This window comes from Parasteatoda tepidariorum, chromosome 1, assembly GCF_043381705.1.
Source record: "Parasteatoda tepidariorum isolate YZ-2023 chromosome 1, CAS_Ptep_4.0, whole genome shotgun sequence".
Classification (NCBI taxonomy): Eukaryota; Metazoa; Arthropoda; class Arachnida; order Araneae; family Theridiidae; genus Parasteatoda; species Parasteatoda tepidariorum.
In genome coordinates this window covers 27,850,529-27,877,564 of record NC_092204.1, presented here as the reverse complement: position 1 = coordinate 27,877,564, position 27,036 = coordinate 27,850,529, and the positions used below count along the sequence as shown (strand labels likewise).

General features: G+C 29.9%; 1 protein-coding gene across 1 annotated transcript in view; it reads left to right on the top strand.

Annotated features, from left to right (window-relative positions):
* LOC107446350 (STKc_myosinIII_N_like and MYSc_Myo21 domain-containing protein ninaC) overlaps window positions 1-27,036 on the top strand; it is a 169,549-nt gene that overhangs the window by 128,063 nt on the left and 14,450 nt on the right. The window contains exons 15-20 of the mRNA XM_043046374.2: window positions 4,741-4,936; window positions 7,134-7,245; window positions 8,973-9,147; window positions 20,428-20,569; window positions 23,679-23,820; window positions 26,251-26,327. Coding sequence (XP_042902308.1) covers window positions 4,741-4,936; window positions 7,134-7,245; window positions 8,973-9,147; window positions 20,428-20,569; window positions 23,679-23,820; window positions 26,251-26,327 — 844 coding nt within the window. The remainder of the gene's footprint in view (window positions 1-4,740; window positions 4,937-7,133; window positions 7,246-8,972; window positions 9,148-20,427; window positions 20,570-23,678; window positions 23,821-26,250; window positions 26,328-27,036) is intronic.

The following is a 27,036-nucleotide window of genomic DNA, read 5'->3' as shown; positions in this document are numbered from 1 at the left end:
CCTTAACAAAATTGTAAAAATGAGAGCAATATTTTAAAGAAAATTTTGATTATATTTAGATTTTTAGTCGCCCTACAATAGGAACGGAACAAAAAAAAAATCATATTCCCCCCCCCTCCACTCCCGTTTTAAAGAAAAACCTTCTCTATGACTTTGTTTCTATGGTGTTCTAAAAATCAAATTTGTTTTTGTGCAAGTGAAATAATTGCCTAATAATTGTTATGCAGTTGTTCATTATATGATGTTTTATTTTTGTTTTGCTTTACCAGCTATTACTTTGCTTTTTAATATCATAAGAATATTAAGAAACAAAATTAATTTATTAATTTATTCAAAGGCTAGACTTCTATTTAAAAAAGAAGAAATCCCATGGAAATATGTAAATTCAAACTGTATTACTTCATTTTAAGCATTATGAAACAAAATTTCTGAAAAGTTATTGTTATTACTTTTTTTCTGGTTATCTTATGAAAGAACTTTTCTTAAAGTGTCTAAAAATTAATTGGATTCGTTCGATTATTAAATTTTTGATAAAAAGTTGTAAATGTAAATGCAGATAAAAAAAATTCCGAACAAAAAGCATATAAATCATAAAAGCTTCATTACGAAACTGTTATGATGTGAATTTATCTACGCCTCTTTTAATCTTAAGCGTATTAATATTTTTAGTCATTTATTATTCACTTTCAGAGCAAAAACACTCTGCGATTAATTATTGATTTTGCCTGAGCTGAAACTCTTATTTTTAATTACACCGCATTAAAAAATACCTCTGGGGATTTCAATTTAATACCATAACAGTGTAACGATAAACAACACTAATTGGATACGAAAATTAATAAGAAATTTTAACTTTCTAAATCTTTTGTAAAGCAGAGGTATTATTAAACATGCCTTAAAAGTTAAAAACTGAATATATTAATTAATTTATTATTATTTAATAAGCAAATAATAAATGTTATCTTTTCTCAAAACATGCAAACTCGGTTGCATAAAATATTACTTTTTTTTTACTTTTAGCTCTAAAATTTTAAGATAATAACTATTTTTACTAATTATGAATAGAAAAACTGCCAGGGCATTAGAGATTTCGAACGTTAATCAAATGTTAATTATCCCACATATTTTACTCACTACTTTGAGTGTTGTTTAAGTTTTTGAGAAAAAGAAGTCGTTCAATGTTTTAAGTATTTACAATTTTATTACATAAAAGTGCAAATTTTTTATTTTTTCTTGTCTGGAATGTATTTTTTCTTGTTTGAGCCTTTAGGAATACTATTCATAAAACTTTTTTAATCAAAGAACATTTCTTTCGATAGACAGACAGGTAGATGGACAGATGGATGGATAGATTTCGAAAGAACGTCTATATTGTTTATCTTCTATTGTTATCTGCGCTAAAGCAGATAGCAAAGATAAACAACATAGACGTTGTGTTTGGAACTTCAGAGAATTCATCAAAAATATTAATTTTGAAAAAAAAAATGTGCAACATATATTTTATTATACAAAAATTCCAGATGTGTAAAAATGTCGTTTTACGTTGATTTTTCTATAGCATGGCAGTATACTGTTTTTAAAAATCGCCAAATTTTTCCAACAAAACTGTAGACGTCAGTATTGCTACTGCTCACCCTGTAACATATAACATCAGATTCTATACTTTTCCTTTTGAACTTGTTAATTGAGCATTAATAAATAATTTCATCCTTTTGAAGTTTTTAGTGTAATTTAAACATTTTAAAAACTAGAAATGTAAGAAAATCTTAATATTTTTACATTTCTATTTTTATAAAAATATTTTTCGTTAAAATCTTTTTTTCATTTTTATTTTACTTAAGAGATTTTCCGAAGTACGCGCATAGTGTGCCAAAAAAATGGACCACCCTGAATAACTTTTGATCTAATGATCGGATCTTCACGTTCTGTGACTCAATGCTAATGGTTTGAGGGGGTGACCACAATATGTCAATTTAGAACAGACGATATTTTAAGTTAAGAAATCAGTCACACACACAAAAACGTACTTTGTCTGAATGAACATGCCTTTTTTTCGATGAATTAGATTTCTGACTCCCAGCATATAGGGGATAGCTACAATCTAAAAAATATGGTCCCCATAGTTTGGTAAGGGGAGTGATCCAAAGTTTAGACCCCTCAATGTTAATTTTACTTTTTGAGTATTTCGCCATATTTCGAGAACCTTTTAAGAGAATGGAAAACATTTTTCCCACAATTATAAAATTCGTTTATGCCAAAAAAATTTCATGCAAAAGATAAATTTTACAAAACACTCTTTGTTTTTTAATGTTTTATTTAATAAAAATGTTCTTCGATTATTTAATAATCAAAAACATTTTGAATTGTAAGGTATTTAATTTTTTATATCAAATTATCGTACTTAATTTTAAAAAGCAAAGTATAAATTATGAGCGAAATTGGTCAAATAGTTTCTGAGCTATCAAATTTTGAAAAAGCCGTACGTTTAAAGTTTAATTTCTCGAAAACTAGTCGACTGATTTCGCTCAAACTTTTTAATTTCTCATATACAATTGCATTCTTTAAAATGATCTGAAAAATTGTATTCCTTACATTTCAAAATATTTTTCGACAATTGTTAAATAAAATATTAAAAATAATAAATGCTTATTAAAAATTATTTTTGCATGGAAATATGTTGAATAAATAAATTTCATATTTGCGTGCAAAAATATTTCGATTCAATTACAAAGTTCTTGTTCTTGAGGTATCGCGAAATATACAAAAAAAATTAACATAAAAGGTCTCCAAACTTTCGACTGCCTTCCTTACCAAACTATAACGATCCAATTTCCCCGATTGCGGCTACCTCCTATATTTTGAGGGTGAAGAATCCGAAACCCTCGAAAAAAATGCATAATTAGTCAGCGAAAGTACATTTTTGATTCTGATATCATAATCTAAAATATCGTCTACACCGATAAATGAGCATATATGATGTTATGTCCCTCGAAACCCTTAAGATTGAGTCTCATCGAGTGAAAACCCTAACATTAGATCAAAAGTTATTCAGGATGTTTCTTCCTTTTGTGCAGTATTTTTTGACTGCAGTACTGAAGTATGAATCATTGGGCCTTTATTCATTCATAGTAGTTAATCAATTTTATTGTATTAATTGCAGTAATGGCATAATTTTAATGAAGCCTAAAGGAAATTAGATTAACAATGCTATGAGCATTGCAGTTTGAAATTATTTCCTTTCTAACGCTTTCACACTTGGTGATACTATTAGGTAAGGATTATTTGATCACTCTTAAATTCCCTTTCTTATTAAATTAAATTAGATTTTTTTTCTTAATAAACGATGTTTTTGACTCCTTTTAATTATAAATCGAAATTGTCGTTTGAAAGTTACGGCTTCGTGACAAGGAGAAAAAAAAATTTTGTTTTTCAATTCCTGGCTTGAAAATATTTTATTTTCTTATGAAAAAAACAATAAAAAATTAGCAAAATTTAAAAATTTAATTAAGCAAAATGGAATGGTATGAAAACAGAAATGAAATCAAATATGATAAATATAACATTGAAATTTAGAATGAGAATTTAAAATGTATCCGAGAGAATTTTTTAAACTAAGACCTGAAATTAGATAGTTTGCACATAGTTTTTAATCATCACCTTTTAAATAACAATTTTAAACGAAATAATGACGATTTAGATCTTTGATAATCCCATTAATTTTATTAAGTTTTATTTTCGAACACAATTAACGTTAATATTATTCTAGAAATAATTCTTTCAGAAACAACATAGAGTTTAGTTCTTTTTATTTATTATGATAAAAAAAAATTCAGTCATTATCATAGTCATGTCTAAATGAATGATTGTGAAATAGAAGGATGTTTATGTTTTGAAATGATCTATAATTGAATGCTTCACTTGTTTAATATGAGTGTCGTCGTCTGATATAGAGAATGGAGCTTACTGATTCATTTCATTCTCTGTCTCCTTTCAAATGGGATTATTTACTTAAGAGTTGCAGTAAGAGCACAATGGCAGAAAATGAATCAATTTGAGGAAGTCTTCCTAAGGGAATAACTAATAGTTTCATGCTAATAAAAACCTCTTCTACGCTTAAATTTCAGGGTGAATTTTTCTATATATATATATTTAAAACAGATTTTTAGAGTAAAGCATCTGGAATATTAAAAAACTAATAAAATAATTGGCAATGCGGCAACAAAGCAACATGTATAACTTAATATGTATCAAGTAACCATTTTTGTTAAATGTTATACAACCAAAGTTTGTAAAAATGCTTTCCTTTAAAAATAATTAAAAACTGATGCAATACTTGATAATAACGTGGCATGTTTATCATAATATGTATCAAGTAACCGTTTCCGTTAAATGTTATACATCCAAAGTTTGTAAAAATGCTTTAGTTTAGAAATAATTAAAAGCCGATACAATACTTGATAATAACGTAACTTGTTTAACATAATATGTATCAAGTAACCGTTTCCGTTAAATGTTATACATTCAAAGTTTACAAAAATGAATTCGAACTTGTAAACTTCAAAAACTCTTAAACATTAAAAATAATAAAAAATTGATAAAAATACATGATAATCCTAAGTACAACAATCCTAAAGAAATTATATTATAATATCTCTTACCACATACTAGAATACTCAAGTGAAGCTTTCCATTCCCATCATAAATAAAACAACTGAACTTAATCCCCTTTTTTTCTTGTAGGAACGAAAGTAATTTCCACATCTTGTATTGTGTCTATGAGGGTTTAAAAAATGAGAAAAGATTGGCTGAATTCGGTCTGGACAAGCTCTCTTCCATGCGCTATTTACCTCAGAAGACAGTGAAGAACCCAGCAGATCTCATTGCAGGATATAAAAATATTTATCAAGCTTTTCGCGTTCTCTCTTTTACGGAAGAAGTAATTATTTTTATCATCCTCTCGTCTTTAATTAAGAAACATAGAGCAGTCTATTTGACCTTTATACGAGGGCTGTTTTTTAAGTAAAGGCCGTTTTGTTTTGTGCATAATTAGGTGACACTTGCGTCACAATGAGTGTCTGCGTCGTGTCCTGGTATTCATTAAAGTTTACTTTATATTTTATAACCGTTGTTGAGCAGCTAACCCAATTTTTTGGATTTACTACTACAATTCCGTAGTCTTGTAATTTTGAACCCAATCCAGAAGACAATGGAACCCCTGGATGAAGTAGAGAAATTCGCCTTCAAGAAGGACTTTTTGAGGGAACTTACCCGCACTACATGGAGAGTAAAACCGCGAGAACCTCCCACGGTTAGTCTGACGTCAAAGGGACTCCAGCCCATGATCCCTCTACCACTGAGGATATTTCACGCCCGCACTGTGGTCAGTGCAAGCCAGATGCGAAATTCGTATCGATCCGCCATGGCTGGGATTCAAGCCTGGTTCACCTCATTGGAAGGCGAAAGCTCTATCCCTTGAGCCATCATGGTTCTCTGGTATTCATTTGGAACAACTGTGCTCAGTTATAGCTGTGTAGATTCCGCCTCTTTAAAATGTTCAAGTTTAACAAATTGCCAGCTGCGTATGATATGCGGTCAGTAATGCATTTTCAGTCAGCAAAAACCATGTCTGCTGCATACATTCACCGACAGATTTGTGAAGTTTACGAAGCTTCCAACTAGCATAATGACAGAAAGTTTTGCTACTCCATGACAGTGACTCTCTCCACAGCTCAGTCTCGAGCTTTATTGGACTCTTTTGTCTTTCAAGTTTTGTACCATCCCTCAATACAGCCCAGACCTTGCGCTAAGTAATTTTCATTTCTTCCGATGTTTCAAACATTGTTTGGGCGGCAACCAGTACAACGATGAAGAAGACTTGAAAACAGTTGTGACTTCTTGGTTATCGGAGAATGCGGCAAGTTACTATGAAGAGAGTATTCTAAATCTACTTGAAAAGTATGATATGTGTTTAAGCAAACTTGGCAACTATTTGAAAAAAGAGAAACGTGGAATATTGAAATGACCTAGAATCGTAGAAAAAAGAAGAAGAAAAGCGTGGAATGTAGAATCAAAAAATAAATTTGCTTCATGAAAATTTTCTTTTGTTTGCTTTTTATTCTCAAACGGTCCATACTTAAAAAACAGTCCTCGTAAATATGTTATCATTTCTGTATACGTATTATAACTAATTTTACGTGTCAATAATTTTAAAACGAATAAATTTCTTCCAATTAATTTGTTATCCTTAATAAAAATAAATACTCCAGCTATCAGTTCCCTTTGAAGCAAAATTGACAAACACTCATAGCATCTAACGCATTCCTTTATTTAAAGAAAGTGTTTGGAGTAATAAATGCTTCAAAAAAATTGTTAGTGCTCCATTGCCCAACGGCTTATTCGGTTCTCGTTTTCACCCCATATTTCTTATTTACATTTTTATTTGCATTGAAATTATTATTTCCTTAATTGCCTTGTGACAGAATTCAGCTTTATCATTCAGAAGCAATAAACTTTAATTTATTAAAATTTTTCCTAGCATTGAATCACGTCAAACCTTTTAGAGAAATTTTCCTGCTAACGATCAGAGCTACTCATCATAGTAAGACCTCTTAAGACCCATTGTCTAATACATTTGTCAACATTTAGTACAATTTTATCGCTTAAAAATAATATTTAGGATTATGTTTTTCTGTTTTTGTGTCTTTACAAAGTGAATGTCGATGAACAAATACACTCGGATTTATCTTCTTTAGGTTTTAAAACTTCAATTTACAATAAAAATCACAAGAAAGGTGAGAAATGCGTTTCATGGATTTTGTTTTATGTGAAGAAATACATTATAAAAATATCTCTTTTAGAAGGCAACAAATTCTAAAAATTAAAGTTTTTCATTTTTATGTAGTAATAAGAAATAACTAAAAATTATTAATATGATTTTCTAAAAGAAAATAGTTTATGAGATTTTTCCTTCTGAGCTAAGTTCTGCCATTGTAAAAGTCACAGGAAAATAATGTCATAAAATTTCGTTACATTATAAAAGCCATTAAAATATAGTTTTCTGTACTATTTACAAAATATGTCAGTTTTTTTCCCAAAAAAGTTCAAAGAAATGTATTGAGGATTTGTTTTTTCAGGAAATCCTTGTGGTTCTCAGGATATTGGCAGCAATACTTTTATTGGGAGATGTTACTTATACTCTGAAAGGATCAGCAGCAACAGCTAACAATCCTTACTTAATCACATCAGGTTTGTGCTTTAAATTTATACAGGGTAATCCGAAAACAACATCCTTTAAAATTCTTGCAAAAAATATAGTAAACAAACCATGCACACTTGGGGTTGCAAGTTAATATTCAAAAAAGAGAAAAAAAATCAACTCAAAATTTGGCAACTTACTAATGAGGTCTATGTGAACGAAGGAGATATCGAAATAATTTAAAACTTCATTAATTGAGAAAGAAACGTTATGGAAACTAATACAGAAAGACGATTTCAGTCCAATCCTAACAGATAAATAAACTGGTTTTGATGATTTTATTCGCGCCTTCACTCTCCACCAATTTTTTTGATTTTGGAATATTTTTATCTTTATTTTTTCTCGCTTGAATATTAGTTTCATACTCCCAGGAAACACACATTTTTCAATTTAACAAGAATTCTACAAATACGTATTTAATGTGACTATAACTGCTCTTAGTAGCAGACGATAATGGTTAATTTGCCTTGAGAGTGATAAATTCTGAAAGTTTTAAAATTATTTATACGTGACAGACCAAGAGCAAAGAGCGGGAAATTAATTATAATTCATTAAAGATTTTTATCTCGCTGATCATATAGCTGTGTAGCTTTTAAAGACACAAACTTATTTCTAATTTTCATCAGATTCTTTACTGTCGATTAAGAGTACGTCATCGACTGCCAACTCCTTTTACTGGACATCGTGTACAGTGTTTTAAAATAACAAAATAAATTCATTTTAGCTGGATTCTCTTCTCCACCATTGACGAAGAGGTGCCCAATTTATTAATCATTAATTGTCTTTGTAGACTTTTCTGTTCCCTTTGTAAATACAATAATCTAAATAAAGATGGAGCAATGTAATAATAACACAGGAAATTCTTCAGTTTTAAACGTGAGTTTTGAAATAAAGGCGCATGCTTTACGTATCTTTACGTTTTGTGGTTGAAGCCATGCTGTCGTTAGTGTTGTTGTTAATACCAATCGAAATACACCAGACTAAACTTTTTGCATCAGCAAAAAAACTGCTAAATAAAAGAATAAAAGGGTAATTTTTGTGAAATTCTGGTGAACTTTAGTACACTTGTGCAAATTTTGTTAATTAAAGATACTTGTTGAAATACAGCTAAAAAATACTACAGCTAAAATACAGCTCCTATAAAAATCATTCTCCTTTTATGCAAGAAAACTATTAATTATTATTAAAATTCGCACTCACTGAAACTTTTCATAAACTAAGAACAAGAATGTTTCCAAATTTCTTGAAAAAGATCTGCTAAAATTCCATTCACAGCTTTATACTAAAAAAGGTTTTATGTCTTAAATTTTTCAAAGATTTTGAATCCTTGATTTGCCAAAATCTCAAAAAATATAAACTCGTATATGTACATTAGAATACATGGTATAAATATGAATTTTATAGAAAGAATAGTTTGAAAATCATATTTCAGTGTCGATTTGAGATAATAGATTTAAGCACAATTTTAAAGCCGCATTTAACATTCGAATATAAAGTGAAAAATTTTAAAAATGAATTTCTTTTTCGAAATTTTTATATTATCACCTTTAAAACAAACAAAAAATATAAATAAATTCAGGTGTTATTAAAAAAAAATTTTTTTTTAAGAAAATGGATTTTATGAAAGCTACATGTATTTTCTGCTCCTGGAATAGATGGAAAAAGAAAAAAAAACTATTTGTAAAAAACCAATTTTTCTTTTTTTTTTCCTTACCAGCGGCAAAAAACTTGAGCGTGGATCACGAGAAATTGTGTTCGGTGGTGTGTAAAGGTGTTTGCGTCGAAGATGTTGTGAAGAAAAGAGATTCCTGGGTTCAATTTCTTTTCTTAAAAGTTTTCGACTGGATTGTCTCTTCCATCAACAAACAACTCTCTTTCTCTCGACTTGTACTGTGAGTTTCAGTTTTTTTTAACTCATTTTCGTCTCTTTTTTTTAAAAAAAAACTTTTTAAACAATTTTGGTGAAGATAGTTTCTTTGATACTCATACACTATAAAATAAGAAACATATTTTTTTTAGCGGAATGATATATCGTAACAATTTTAAACTTACTATGAATATGAAACAATTTTCAATTTTCGAAACCCTTTATTGTGTTCAGTGAGCCAAAAATATTACCCTGAAATAACTTTTCATCTAATGAATAAAAAACTAAAAGTTCAATTTTTTTAGAAGTTTTACCGCCTAGAAACTATTCACCCATTTTTATTCAGATATTCGATTTTGATATTTAACATTGCATTATTAAGGTTATATGAACCTCTCATATCAGATGTAAACACAAGAAAAAATTATTTCAAAATGCACACAATTTACACAGAAAGTTTGAATGTTGAAATCTGTTGAAATCATAATTAAATTGAAAAATTAAACTATAATTAAAAATTATTTTTTAATGGAATTATCTTTGAATAAACATTTTTTTTATAATTGTGTGCAATTTTACAATAAACAATTATATTATTCTATATTATATATTATAGTTATCCATTATATATAATTACATATTATTCCACGGACATTGTGAAACGCGAAAGAATTAAAATTAACATTAAAGGGGTCAAATCTTTTAACCGCTATCTTTCACAACACCCACTACCCCGTTTTAAAGATTAAAACTCCGAAACAATCAAGGACAGAAATGCTTATTCAGAATTTTGTCCTAGTTCAGAAATGATTTCCTAGATTGAGATAGTCATACTTCCCCACAATTTAGCTTGGCAGTGTTGGGTCAAAGAATTATACTTCTTTAAAATTTAGCGAACTGTGGTGAAAATATTTATTCAAGTGAGAGCTTACAGGTAAAAGTTTTAAATCGTGAGCGTTTTTTAACTACAGATTTTCAACTAACATCAATTCTGAAAAAAATATAAAAAATAGTTTGCTTCTCTCAATAATTATTCGATACAAACCAAATGGAAACGAACAGCCCATTTCGTTTGAAAATGTTTCATTTTAAACGAAGAAATATATTTAAAAGACTTTTAAAATTCAAAGATTAGCAGACATAAAAAGTTGGGGCAATATAATAACAAGCCACATTTTCAAATCGTTCAAAGGAGTCATTTTTGGTAAAAACAGTCATATCCCCCTAGACAGTAAGATATTTCTGTGTATCGGGCTGCTATCTAATTGAAATTCGAAAAGCTTGCAAATTATCTATCTGTAAATATTCTTGTTTCTTGCAAATAATTTATCTATAGGAAAATGTAAATTTCTGTGTATTATGTTACTGCTGGTGTCCTTAAGAAATTCTGAACAACTTGTAAACTACTGATCTGAATATTTTACCAAAGAAAAGTTTCATGCAAATCTGTCATCTTTGGGAAAATGTGGCTAATCACTATATTGTTCCAAAACCTTCGTATCTTACTTTACATAAAAATCTAATGACGGTGTAGCAGCTTTACATTGTTGTCAAAACATTTTCATTGGCTGGTAAATCACATGGTAGGATCCAGTTTTACCACATTAGTTTTCATATTAGTTTTCTTGTCATCAGCATAAAATTGATAAAGGTTATAAAGTTATTCTTTTCCTGTAAATATTTTTGGTTAACTAATTTAAGGGTTAAAATTACCTCTGCACTGTTATTATCACGCTTTTGATTTTGTTTGACTTCTAAATTAAGAGTTTAGGAGGATTGTTTTTAGTATTATTATTATTAATAATAATAGTATAATGTATTTCTTAAGATTAAGTTATTTAAATTGTGGGGAAAATATACTTGAGGGTGGCCCTTGGCGAAATTGGCGACTTATGTTTGGCGCTATTCCTGTTTGCGTGGAACACCGTGGTAACAGGAATTTCAGCCAAAACATAAAGATATTTCAATAAAAGATTGGAAAATTTCAACAAAACATCGGTCAAAACTTGCAATGAACCCAATATAAGCAAAATTAATAAACCCAATATAAGCAAAATTAATAAACCCAATATAAGCAAAATTAATAAACCCAATATAAGCAAAATTAATAAACCCAATATAAGCAAAATTAATAAACCCAATATAAGCAAAATTAATAAACCCAATATAAGCAAAATTAATAAACCCAATATAAGCAAAATTAATAAACCCAATATAAGCAAAATTAATAAACCCAATATAAGCAAAATTAATAAACCCAATATAAGCAAAATTAATAAACCCAATATAAGCAAAATTAATAAACCCAATAAAAAGGATTTTGAATCGAAGCAAAAATTAATGGAGTAGGCGCAGAAAGAAAAGGAAAAAAACAACTATCTTCTTCATTAAGCTTGAATATTCTCAGATTTAGGTGCACAGAATTATCTAATAACAGTTAGATACTGTGTAAATTTATCATGAATAGAATCTGTGTACCTCCATCGCCACATAAATTCAACGAAATACGAATCGAAAATGGCGTCTGTTATACCGAACTAGCGGTGACATTTTTTTCTTAAATTCCTTTTCATGACTGCCCACATACTTTCGATCTTATTGACCAGATTCAAAAGTAACCTTACCAGCCGGTATCCAACGTAGAAATAACGAACCTCTGAAATTACATATACCGTTAAACATTTAAAAATAACGGTAAAATCTAAACCAATCAGAATCACGATTGGGTTTCAACATCGCCCAGCTTGGTGATCAACCGCCATCACAACTTGGCGAGAATCAAGGGGCACCCTCAAAGTCTACCCTAAATTGTTGTCTGATCTTCTTAACCATTTTGCAATTATTTTTTGGTGCAAATTACATTAATATACTATTATGAATTACGGTTAAACAGATTCGTTAAATGATTTGGAACTTAACTTACAACTTCATGCACAAAGTGATGAATGCAAAAATTGTATTTAAAATACATCCGTACGTTTGGTAAGCGAAAGTATTAAATCACAGCTCTAAACTCACCCAAATTTGTTAATTTGTTTGATTAATTTTAAATGTTATTTAAAAAATGATAACTTAATTTATATTCACTAATATATCTTAATAGTATCATAGGGAAAATATTTGGACGTGGGAAGTGGATTTACACGTGTTCTTTTTAGTACATATATTTTTAGTTGAATAATTTCAACTGTTTTATTCCATGAGGCACCAATTATTCTAAAGCAAATCATCGGGGTAGATGAGCGTTAGTGAACAGGGGGCATACCCCCTTAGTCTTAATTAAAAGTAAAATGAGCTAATTCTTTTTCGTAAAAGAATTACAAAAAAAGAAGGAAAAGAAAAATTGCTGCCATCGTTTTCCTTCTGCAGTAAATTATTTGAATTATTTATTTCCCAAATAAATATTTAGATTGTATCAAACAAAACCCTGCCAAGAAAATTTTACATTAGCAGCTTAACGAGGCACCTCGTCATAAAACTACAGTATTAATCAACAGGAAATAAAATCCTCATTTAAGGCAATTTGTAGTACAAAAGCAAATTAATTTAATGGCCCATTAGAAACATTCAATAGAAGAATATTAAGTACATCTTAAAACTTTCCTCAAAGACTTTTTTGCAATCAAACTCTTTATCCATCGACATGAAATGAATAAGCTTCAAATGAGTCCCACAAGAATCAGTCTTTTGACTCAAATTAACTCTTTTTCTTTTCCTTCTTTTTTTTTCTTAACCTTTTGGAATTCGTCAATTATTATTTTATTGTAAGTACCGTTTCTGTAACCTCTCCACCAATTAAAACAAGTTTCGGAAAGAATGGAAGAAGTGAATGGCTCAAATGACACATAAAAAGTAATTAAAGCGGTGGTTAATTTCCCCACAGTCAAATTAAATACCTCACCTTTGAGATTTGATATTTAAAGGCATTTTCCGAAACCGGTTATTTATTTTCAATTTGTTTAACAAAGGGGTGTGGGATGAGTGGCTTGAAATCGTTGTAATTTCGCAGTGAGAGCAATGCAATAATGGATTCGAATAAATTTCAAAAAGTTATGGGAACAGAATATTTCCAAGCGTGAAAACCAGGAAGGATATATTTGTAAGAAGAGTGAAAAATTTCTTATTTTAAATTTGAAAGATTTTATAGTTTATGTTTTACATTATAATAGTTAATATAAGACATTTAAGATTAATTATTTGATATTCTTAACATTTACTTCAAGAGAATTTGTCTGTTAGCCTCACCACAAGACAAGAGCCTGATTTTCTCTTAATGGTAGAATATGTAAGGCCTTTAATGTTAGACATGTTAGAATATGTATTCGATCTATTGAGCGGTCAAGGTATTGAAAATTGGTGTCTAAAGGGTTTACGTCCTGTAGTGTTTTTTTTTATCATAGATGTATATCATAGATATAACATAAAATGTTATGGTATAAAACTCTTTTCCATTATTTTCTGTGCCTTTTTGAGGGACAGATAAAACACGTGGTATGATCTATTTTTTCCATATAAAGATCCATATTTCTCTGAATGCCATCGTCGTAAAGTTAATAAAATATCTAAAGGATTTGTTTATATATAAACTATTTTTTACCTCACTTTAAAGATATTTATTTATCTGTAAGATTTAGTTATCTCTATTTCTAATTACACTTTTTATTTTAATTATTATTCCAAAATCAAAGGATTAAAACTAAGAGCGGTATTTCTGTATTACAAAATAAAACGATGTTATTACTTTATTACCCCATATTTTATGATAAACCTGGTACCTAAGTTTACTAACTGATATACAATTATTAAATAATATATTTACCGCAATTATGAATTTTAAGTAAAACTTAGTCTAGTCAACATATGCAACCGAAAGAATGTGTAAAGAAGAAATACAAAACATCATTAGGAATCATATTTTACACTATTACTAATAAAATTTATTGGCGCAAAACATGTAACAAGTTCTTATGGTTACCAAAAATTAGATAAAAATTTAAATATTCAAGTTGTGGATTATGTTGCCGTGGTAACCGTGCAAAAAGATAAGATAGATTTTTATCACATTTGAAATAGAGGTTGAACTATATTATAAGATGCATCTCGGAATATGGCTAGGGTGAGTGATGTTAATTCATTTATGACAACCCACATAGAAACTCCAACTAAAGTAAGATAACATATACAGTCAAACCTCGATATCTCGAACTTGAAGGGAGAGGAGAAAAAATTCGAGATATCGAAAATTCGAATTATCGAAAATCGCATGTTATCGATCGTAGAATAAAGAAAAATGCTCTTTACATACCTTATTTACTATTCCATATTTATTCTAAAAACACTTTTTGCACTTTCATTTAAAAAAAAGATTCAATTGTTGTTTGCTTTAGAGATGTGTAAGAAAGTTTGTCTATAATACTTTCTAAGTGGACTATAGCTTTAAATGTCTCCTCTGACATATTCGGCTGCCTCTCAATGAATCTCCTTACAGTGTCCACTGCAGAAAGTAGGGGAGAGTCGGGTAGCCCCGCCCACTTAAGGAGTATTGCTTATATTTCTGTATAATATTGAGTAATAATCAATATTTTTGTATGTTTCTATTGTTTTATCATCTAATTAAATAATGTAAAAAGAATAAACCAAAAAAAGAATAGTTTAACTTAAAAAAATAGAAATTTAAAAAAACATGTTTTTCAGCTCTTTTCAAAATGTGTCGGGTAGTCCCACCCAGTTACAAAAATTATGTTTTTTTTTATTGTTTTTTCAGGTGTAAATGAAAATGACCAATGTATTGACAATAGATAAACCTCGTTTATCCTTTTTATCACAAAATTATTTTATTTATTACATACTTATAAACTTTTAGTGAATTCTATCATTTAATAACAATCATTTCATAACAACAATATTTGTTGTTAAAAATGCATATAACATTCAAATTTGAAACAATAAAATAATAATCTTTGCAACCGTACATTTATCGACGAAATAAAATTGGGCGGTGATACCCGACATTCATGTGAGCGGGGCTACCCGAAATCCAATTTTTTTTGTAAATTTGTAATTACTCGAACAATTTTTCACATATTAACTTCTTTCTTTCTGCAAATTAAACTTAAGACTACATGCTTTAATGCTGTATGTACAGAAAAAAATATTTTCTTAGTATTAAAATGAAGTTTAATCGAAACATTCAGTCAATTTTTCTTAATTTCATGACTACTGTATTCAACATTATTTCAAAACTATTGTTTACCATGTTACCAGCTGCATAAATACTTGAAACTTTGAAAATAATCATTTTTTAATATAACAATTAATGTCCGATGGCCCATTGACTTGAAAAAATATCCTATACATATGAAATTGACAGTGGGCGGGGCTGCCCGACTCTCCCCTACTTGTTTGTTAGTAACATTGGGCGGTAAATCTTCGATTTCCTCGTCCTCTTCTTCTGATAGTTCACAAGAAGCTTTCGTTTGAGAGATGATATTATTGTCATCCCACTGACCACACACTGTTACTGCATCATCTACGTTTACAAAGTTATGAAATTCGATGTCATCAAGCTTCATGAGTCCGGTCAATTTGTTCCAATCATTTTCGGTGTAGTTTTCATCAGAATAAACGATATTGATTGTTTGACTACTTTTGTGATCTTTAATCAATCCAGACTTCTTGAAGACATTCATTATCGTAGAGGAAGACACATTATTCCATGCCTCGTCAGCCATTCTTAAAACTTTTTTTTAATGTTTTTTTGATTTTAGAAGAAAAAAAGCGAGGGATAAGTTAGCGAGGGATTAGAAAGAAAAATTCGTGAAATCAAGTTCTTTTTGACATTGAGTGCATAGGAAATTTGAAGGGAATTTTTTTTTCTTCGAGATATCGAAAAATTCCTGAAATCGAGGTTCGAGTTAGACTTGAATAATGTGATGGTTCGACTCTGATGGTTCGACTGTATTTCCAATTTTCCTTATTTTGCGTCTTGATATAAATTGCATTTTATTTGGATAATAATTTTTGCATGTTCTCATTGTTTTTTCCGGTGCCACTTTTTTTTCCGCCAGGGCCTTGCACGTAAACAAAACTGAATTGGTACCATCAGAGAATTTTGACGAGGAACTAAATCTGTGAAACCAAATCCGTGTACAAACAGCGAAATATGTTGGGTTCGTTAGACTCATTATTATTTAATTTATAGATAACAATATAAAGATAAGAATAAGATATAACTTTATAAAGAGAAGAAAAGATTGATAAGAAAAAGAAATATGAATATAAAAATCGTGGGTCTCTAGTTCAGCGGCACTCAAAAGGTATTCCGTGAAAGGGTCGCAGGTGTTCCGAGAGTTAAGACTAAAAAATAGTAATTATTTTTAAAATATTTAATTATATTTATATATCCAATCATTATTAATTTAGTATTTCGGTTATTTTTATGAAATTATTTATGCGAAATGTCAGTAAAAACTGTACTATTGACATCAAACACTAGATAGCACATCAAACTTTTCAATGGAATACCTGCAAGTGATGTAGTGTGTGTATCTCGTTCCTGATTGTTTGTTGAAACGTGGAATTTGCTTACCTTAGCAACTGTTCTTTCTATTCTATTTCGAGTTATCCAAGTCCGTCAAGTAATAATTCTCTTATGTGACACATTCTATATTCTCTCACAAAGATTCTTTCACAAATATTTCTATTTTTTCAATGTATATTTCTTACTTAGCAAAAGGACAGGCACTAAGTCATGTAGAACATAAACTAAATATGCATCGAAGTTGCATATTCACAAAAACTAAATATTCACAAACTAAAAGTATATCATGGTTACAATAAAATGCATAAACAAATAATAAATCTAGATTAAATAAAAGACGTGAACGAAAAAAATTATATCTCAACAAATTCTATGAGCGATACGGCGCTGTATTCAATTAATTTCACGTTATTTAACATTCTAACATAGAGAAACTTAACTCAAATTTAGCACGATATTTTGCTTAAAAACGATCAGCTGGTGCTGACGTCATTGGTCACACGTGTCTGTAATCGTCTTCTGCTTAAAGTGTAAGCATCTAATTTAAAGAAAATAACGAAATTCAGGAAGGAATAAATATTTTTCTCAGATAACCATTCTCAACGATTATTAAAGTCCTTTTTCATTTCAAAGAAAACCATAATTTATCTTATTTTGCTCGTTTTTACTTTATGCGCATACAAAGAGCAAATTCTCTAGATGTCACTCAAGACAACTGAATTTCAAGACTTTTAGCGATAAAAAAATTAATCACATTAAATATTTTCAAAATAAGCAGTTGTAAATACATTTTACTTCGGCAAATACATTTACAGTGACTTTTATTCATTAAAGTGGACATCGTGAAAAACAAAACAATAGTGCGTGGAGTCCCTCCGCGTGGAAGAAGTTAAACTTCGCAACCTGCGACGTTAATTGTAGAAGAATCAGCAGTCGTAGAAGGATCACTAGTTCTATTCAACGACTCGTTTTCCTGCTCCGCTCGCTTCCGTGCTCTGTAATCACGGTAATATTGTGCATTTTTCCCTCGTGGACCTCTTGAACCAGTGGAAGTGCTTGTGGTTGACTCATCGTCTCGCCCTGGAAAATGTATTTGCATTAATAATGTATGTGAATGCGTCATAATATAATTTCAGAAGAGAAAACCTAACAATCAATTGATATTCACAAGAGACGTACCTTGACATAACCTTACATCCGTCGCATTGTCCGTGGGATTAATTTCACTCCTTTTTTACAATTGTTATCCACTAAATTTGAAAATAAAAAATACTACCCTATTAAATTATATGTGTATCAAAACAAACTAAAAAAAATATTTGTAGAAAAACAATACTTTTATTATTTTTATGCTAGTGAGAACCAAAAAAATATGGAAATGAATGAGGGAAAACTGGATCCTACCACGTGATTTCCCGGCGAATAAAAATGTAGCGTTAAACGTTTAACGCAACCTTGTTGGAAGTCGCATAAGAAGTATAACTTCAAAAAAAATTTTGCTTAGTTAAATTTTTTTAGGCAGGAAAAATTAGGAATTCTAATGTATCACATTCTTTCAAAAGTTTGTCATTAGTTTCTTATAAATGCGCCAGGATTACCAATGCATTAAAATACAGATGCTACTACTTTCGAAACGATTAGAAAATTATGATTGTTCCAAAGTAACTATTGAGTTAAATAACAGACGCATTTATTTTCGAAATCAAATAAACTTAACTTCCACTTTAAGTAACAGTTATCTCTAATTTACATGACATTGGAGGGTGAAGCTTCATAGCACGGTTGTACGAAGTATTGAAACAGTTATACCTGTGAATCAAGATCTCTTATACAAACATCGTTACGTTAACAGGTAGATTTTCTAGACAATAGTCGGTCGTAAATGTCTATTTCTTTTGTAAACAATTATTTACTGTTATCGTTCTAAATAAAAAGTTTCACGGGGTCACCGCTTAAAGATACCTCAGAAAATTATAGCTATTTTATGTGAGCAAAGTGAAGAGCTAATTTAAAATAATTTAAACAATTCTTTTTAATTTTTTTACACTTTCTATCCAGATAAACATTTTCTTTTCTCTTTTTATATTTCACTTTTATAGAAAAGAAAAATAGCACTCGCCATGAGCTCTTGAATTCCGACGTTCTTACTTTATAACATTGAAAGTGTCACTTGCATCCATATTTAGTGACATACGTCGTCACTCACGTTGTGTTACTTTTTCTCAAATATAACAAAACAGATAAGAGTACGTCTGATCCTTTCATTTTACTTATGCATGTATGAAATACAAAAATAGGAAGATTTTGCACTTTTATGTTAGTACTGAAGTACACTCCCGAATCTATGATTGAAACAACCGCACGTAATCGTGATTTTTTTTTATGCTACGTATCTTTAAGTTATGTTGACGTGATTTAAGCCACCAAGACAAAGCTACAAAACAAAGCTGCTTTTTACCATTAAATATTGTTCTAATTAAGTCTAAAAACTAACTGTATTTGAACTAAAAATATGTTCATGGAATGCGAATTTGAAGAAATGTATTGATGAAGTTTAGAGATTAATCATGCGATCTTACAACAATTGGTTCATTCAGTAAAAAAAAATTATTTATTTGTTTTTGTTTAATATTATGGATATCTAATTATACTATTTTCATAAGAAACTAAATACATTCTCGCTGTTTTAAAACTATAAATTATATTTATATTTTAACTGTACAGTTTAGCTAAAAGAAGTTAAATAATCAATAAAAGCTCAATAATATTCTTTTAAATATTAATTAATAATAATAATAGTTATAAGCTGCATTCTTTATCGCTGAATTCATCAAAATCTATAATCTTCCATGTTTTTCTGCTCATGGAACCACAGTTTTACGTAGACTAAAACACCTTGAATCGTATGCCAAAGTTTTAAAAATATAGTCTACGTCCGTTGTAAATGTTTGCTTTGATTTTGTGATGGAAGTTAAAATAATATTCCACTACCTTAGAGTTTTTAAGGTTTTTTGCAAAATCTCTTATTTTCATTTACGTAATGCAGGGGCGCATGCGCATTTCACCAGAACTGACGCATGCAGTCAGAAAAATGACTCTTGTATATTTTCATTCGATTCAAAGTTACAATAAAAAATACATATGAAACAATGCCGCCGTAGTTTTAGTAGAAATATCAGATGCGTAAATAGGTACAAGTTAAAATTTGTACTTTTTGTACACAAGACCCTTATGACTTCTAAACTATTAGTCTTGTTCAACCCATCATAAAAAATACATCGGACGCATTGCGTCTGTCGCCTTTGTTGAAGAATTTCAATTCTCTCCCTTAAATTACCCTTATAGGGATAGCGTATAGAGGAGATTGGGAAAGTTAGCTTTGAGCATTTATAATAACATAGCAAATATTTCTATTAGAAAAATTGGTTGATAATTTTTCCAGAGAAAACACCCTTTTATTGCTGGTCAAATAATAAAATTTTGTTTGACAGTGAAAAGTGATCCTTTCTCTCGGGCATCTTAGATTTTGAGGAACTAAAATTACAAAAATAATGAAATTATTATTTACCATATTTGATGAAGATTATAATCTTAGAAACTATTTCGTTATTAACGTTTAAATTGCAATTGACTCATCGCTATATTCGTGTATCGCATATTTCATTAGTAATATCAAAGCATTCACTCGAATTTCGAAATCACAATGGAATAAAGTCTGAATGTGTAACTCATTGTGTGTTGGCTGATTGAGCATTCTGTTTATAGGGGGGATTCCTTCTCTGTAACCGTGATCGATCCACCGGGATTTGGAACAAACGAACACAACCAGCTGTTTCGTTTGAGTACTAATATAATTAATGACTTCCTCCAAAACTATATACAGCAGCTGATGTTCTTCAAGGAACTCGTGAGTATTCACTGTTTATGTTCTTTAAATCGAATGAATTGTCAGAAGACAATCGTTATGGCTTTTAAATTCAAATATGTTTTGCACATCATGAGCGCCCTAATTTTCATGCATTCATTTCAAACTAAAACTGAAATATTTTTTCCAAAAAAATTAATGAAAACTAAAGGTACCAAATGATGTGCAATACGAAAAAAATAAAAAGCAAAACATCCCTGAATTTTTGATTTCATCAACAGAATTTTTACTGGACAATCTTAATTGTTTAAGAAATAGACATAAAATGCGCCACTTAATTAGAGGAGACGTTATTTTGAGATGGAAATTAGACACAAATAAGTGCTTAATCAGAATAAGCTTAGCTTTTCTTTGGCCGGGTTTAATTAAAAAGCCTCAAATAAGGGAGACATAGACTTCTTAGTGTTAATTTCCCTTTTCTAAATTTCACGATAGTTCAAGAACTATATACTATAAGGCAATCAAAAATTATTTAAAATAAATAATAAAACTCGTAACTCAAATAATTACTTGTGATTGCGAAGTCCATTCTGCTCAAAGATTTGAGCATTTAGGGCAACATTGCATTAAGGCCTGTGAATAGCAAGATATTCCTGTTAGGTGTTTGCCGAACTTTGTTTCAGCTATAAAGCTTTTTCGTTAATCTAGGGTTTGGGTGCAATGGACCTCTGATTGATTTCCCCGGCTCTTTGGAGCTTCTCAATCTCTAAATCTAAGTCAAATAAGACTAAGTAATTCAAATAATTCTATGTAAAGAAATATGCTTTCATTTTGTATTATTTATGTTCTTAAATAGTCAAAACGTTTATTAATAATGGGATACACTAATTTTTACATTATTTAACAATGTAATTTTAAATTAAAAGATTCAAACCTTGAAAGGAATCGGTCAAATAGTTCTTGAGAAATAATAATTTAAAAATTGGACTGTTTTTTATACTTTTTGAGTGAAATAAATTTATATGAAGGGGCTTATATTTTCGACAGAATTCTTAAATAAACTATGGGGAAAATTTTTTGTCCATGTTACAGCTTCCAAATACGCCGGTTCAAGATTTCAAACCCCTCGAAATTAAAGTTATGTTTATTCATGTAAAGTATGATTTTGTGTCAGATTCCGTAGCTTAAAAGATCATCTGCACAAAGAAATTTGGCAAACTTAAGTTTAGTACCTTGAACCATTTAACTATCCTACCACAAGAGTAAAAGTTATTAAGATGTTCCGTTTTCTTTATTTTGAGGACATGACAGTACGCAAATTAAAAAGTGGAAAATCTTACGTAACTTTTGATCCAGTGATCGGGATTTGAAATTTCAACCGAAGTTTCAATCTCAAGAGTTTACATAATGGAACTTAAGGTTTGCTACTTATTATGTACTGTCAATTAAAAAACCACATCAAAAAAAGGTAAACCTCAAAAAAAAAAATAAACCACACCTCTAAAAATATTTAAATGAATCAAAGAATTCTTCACACAACTACGAAAAAATTTATCCAAACATCACATCGTGTCCCAATGAATAGTTAACAATAAAAACTGTTTGAAATTTTACTACTCAGAAACTATTCCAACAATATCATTCAACTTTTGGACTTGGTAATTTAAAATTGTATAGTTTTAAATAATGAAAAACTTGTACAGTTTAGAATTCAAAACATTAAACACAATTAAACAGTAAAAAGTAATACTTACAAAAATTACTTAAATAACTTCAAGGAATGATCAAAACATGCAAATAGTAAAATTAACGTTAAGGGACTTCATGGAATTACACAAAAATCTCATAAATGCACTGCTTTAAATTGTAACTCAATCCGTCTTCTCTAGTTCATAATTTAGAGTGGGAAAGCCAAATCTGATTGAAATCTCAAAATCTGCGTTACAACTGCAAAGTCCCCCTCTCCGCCAATCAATATAGTTCTTATTGATGGAAGACTTCATTTATTAGGCCAACTTGAAATTATATTATATGATTTGTGGGTGAGCTTTTCATTCTGGAACAGTTCAAAATGTGTGGTTTTAGGACACAGTTCGAAATGAATGCTTATGCTCAGAAGTGGCGCCCTAAACTTTAGAGGACCCCAAATATTAATATCTTCTTAAGATTTTAATATTACACTTTATTTATGATTTTCGAAATAGCCTCATTTTGAATGAGGTAATTTTCGAGTAATTTTCTAGTCTTATCCTGAAAGTTAAACTGTTAAAAAGTAGCTAAAATTTTAGTTTAATAGCTATTTTTTAGAATCTAATGAGATTCATTATTGTGCATGCTTATGAATTTTTTATGAAAATGGAATCGTTATCGTGAATCATCTGCTATACCAGCAATAAATCCACTAGGAGCGATGGTTCACTGTAGCCAAAATCTTTGAAAAAATAACATTAGTTTTGTTGTAAATAGTGATTGCAATAGTACGTATGTAGCTTTATTAACTAACTAACTACGTCGAGTTTTTCTACAATAAAGTTTCTTTACAACATTTTTTTTCATTTGACGAAATTTTTTATCGGAACTTTGAATGACTTCATATAATGAAATATTCTCCATAGAATGAAGCGATTGTCTCCTCATAACAAATCTTTTAGATGTTTATCTTTTTGATTTCCGTCTTTATTTAAGGAAGTTGGTGTTGAAGGATGAAATTTTTGTGCAATCTATTCCACATTATTGGAACCATTGCATTATTCATTGCAATTAAATGAATCGTTTTAAACCCTCTTCTATATTGTGTATTACTTCATTTTTAATTTAAAATTCATCATTATATGCTCCTGAATTTACCACGAAGACTAAATATTTTGTATTTATTTTAATAACTACAAAAAAAATGAATTTGAATCAACCATAAATAAACTACCGATTTCTCAACCATTTGCATATGCGTATATGAAACATTGGTAAAATAGCTGTTCGGACGGAACCACTAAGAACATTCACAATAACCGAGTGTTTACCATAACCCTTGTTCGTTATAACGGGGTTAGACTGCAAAACAAATTTTACACTTAGTAAAAATGTTGGGCTATATTCATTCGTAATCTGACTTCTTCGGACTTCTCGTAATCGTCTGATAATTTTGATACAGCAAGAATACAAGGAGGAAGGAGTGGACATGCCATTCAAGTGGGACGATACTACACAGCAAGAGCAGTCGACCAACTGTTTGGTGGAGTGTGAAAGAATCCTCCTCAATGATCTTCAAAACTCCTCAGGAGTCAACTGGTTGAGTAAGTTGAGTCATGATCATTTTATTTCTGAATCTCAATGATACCTCATAAGAAACCCTTTCATTTCCATTGGTAATTTAAAGTTTAGAAATGAGAAAATTCAGAGAAAGCAATGAAGTTTCAAATGTAAAATATCAAATTGCAAATTAATTATGGCAGAATATTGGTTCAACCTTAGCCGAACGCAACACTGCCGTGCAATTGAAAAAGAAAAACGTAAGTGTATCCCGTAAACGTAAGTGCACTTAGGTTTTTTTTTCACGTTTTACTGTAAGGTCTATGATATGTCATTTTGATACTACACAGAGTCGATGGTTGAACTGATATTTCCTTCTTAATCTACTCACCAACGTAATAAAAAGATTAAAACCTCAGCAAGTTTTAATGTGCACCTTGCAGCGTATATATGTTACCGTGAATGACCGAAATCAAGAGAATGTCGACTCTCAGCTGTGAATGTCAACAATCACATACTCACTTTGATGAATGTCCGAAATATTTGTCTAATTCCATTCGATATTAATTTATTCCTTGATATGATTTCATTTATTCGATATTTTAATATCTGCTGAAGATAGACGAGGAGAAACCTTAATGTTCGGAGTATAGTGCGACTTTCAGGAGAACTTCTCCAGATACCAGACTCGCGTCGTGGCGGATACCATGGTTACGAGGAAAAGTCACTTGATCTTTTCATAGGTAAGCGTGGTTAAACCAATCGATACCTTCATTCTTCCATTGCACCCCGATTAGAAATGTGATCTCGCTTGTTACCATAACAGCAGACGTTCCCAGACTTTTAGTCTAGAGGAGCTCTCCTCAAAGCCGCACTTTACCGGTTAAATGCATACTGGGCAGTGCCACTTGAACTTAAAAACATTGATGAAGGGAATACAGGGCAAACGTATACAATTGTATAAATATTTGTCATATTCCATTTGTTATTAATTTATTCGTTGATATTATTATATTTAGTCGATATTTAAATATGTGCTGAGGATAGATTAGGAAAAACTTCAGTCTTCGGTTTACCGGTAAAATGCATACTGGGGAGAGGCACTGAACCTTAAAAAAAACATTGATATAGGGCTTACCGGGCAAATGTATACCGGGCAGTGGCACTTAACCCGATCTAGTATATACTTCAAACATTTACCAAAACGATTTCGGTCATTCACAGTAGCATATACACCGAATCCTTTATTGAATACAGTTCAATTTTTTGAAATCGAAATCACTATGTTCAGCTGTCAGTCAGAAATGCGAACTGCATGACCGAGCCACTCAATATTTTATTTCACAACGAATTATAATTTTTTTCATGCTGCATTATTTGTACGTATTTAATAATATACTTCTGCATATGGTCAAGACAAAATGGTTATCATAAACTAAAAACGAATTTTTTTACAACTATTCATAAACTATTTCTTTAACCAAAGTAAAGTAAAATACCACCATTTTGGAGAGTTAATTTTTGATTTAATTTGCTGTATGGCAAAGTTAATGGTTGCCACTAACCAAATTGTGGGACTCAATATAAGAAATAGCGATTAAAAAATTATCTGTTATACCATATTATCTTTATCACCATCATATAGACACTTTTTCCGTCGGAAGTACCGTGTGCTTTTTATTGTAATTATTTTTTTTTTAAATATCGAATTATAAATATTTCATAATATTCTGAAAATTACTTGATTTCACACTTGTTTCTTAAAATCTTTCTTCCTTTTAGAAATGAATCTTATAACGTTTACCATATTTTGAGAAATAATTCAAGAGAAATGATTTTTATCAATATCAACAGTGCTTTGAACATGTTGAGTTTTTTTTTAAATGTAGCCACATGTTTTAAAAAGAGGCCACTGTTAAAAATACTACAGCTGGCTACTGACCATTAGCAAAATTTTCTAATTTTGTCCCATACATTTTACATTTTAACATATTTAACATTATATTTTAACATATTTAACGTTAATATTTTATCCTTAAGCTGTTTTATTTCATTCAAGAAATGATTTTAGAAAAATTTATTACTAATATTATGAATGTCTTAAGCTTCAAAAAACATTTCTTCTAAAAGCTTATGAATAAAAATAAATAATTATATTGTGAATTTTATTATATGAAATATGTTATTGTTTTGCAAGGAAAACAACAAAGCAGTAAGATAATTCATATCTCTAACAAAAATTTGATCTCGTCTATTTAGTTTAAATACAATAGATAATAGGCTTCCGCCCTTCCGATCGGAAGGGAAAAAATAAACTAAATAAACCAGTTTTATTAAAATCTTGTAGCTTCACAATGAGTCTTTCAATCTTTCAATTCTTTTTTCCGCTTTGATTTTCCGTTTTTCTGATTTTCAAAAAAAAAATTTGCTTACTAAAGATGATTTTCAACTCATTTTTTTTTATTTACTCTCAGAAAAGATGAAATCCCTACCCGCCGAGTGCATCGAAGTGGAAAACGATAAAATTATCGTGCATCATATTTTTGAAAAGGTAAGTATGTTTTTAGTTTGTCTAAAAATTTGAAAATGGCGTCACTAAACCGAGGAATTTATCATATTCCTTTGACTAAGCGGAATTCCACCAAGTTTTATGGAAAATCTCGAGCATTGTTCTTTAAATTCTTTTCTCGCGAATAAATGTAGCTATTCTTTTCTTTTGTTCTTCCAGAACAAGTTGATTTAAAAAGAGAAATAAGTCTCCCGATGCTGTATTTCCACCCAATTAACTTCAAACATAACGAAGCAGAATGCTCGAAAAAGAGAAATGCCCCCAAAACAAGGGAGGGAACATCACAATAAGTGCGCAGAAAATCGCATTTCTTTACTTGTTTAGATAGATTTCCCTTGACTCATAAATGAAACAGATGTCAAATATGGATGCTGAACTTTTATTTGAAACAGAAAAAAAAAACATTCTAAAAAAATTCTGCCTAATGAGATTCTTTCTCATTTATTTTGCCATAATCAAAATTTTTGCAATCAACGAAAAATACCCAAACCTCTCACAAATTGACAATTTAATACTAATATCTAACAACAACGCTCTTTGTATACAAGGTGTTTCGTAAAGATCACTCTTAATATGTATTCTCAGAATCTTTATCAAAAATAAAAACTACGAAGTACATTGCGGGGGTGAACTAATATTTAAGTGAGGGAGAAACAAAAATGCTATCGATATTTGACCAGTTCCACTAGAG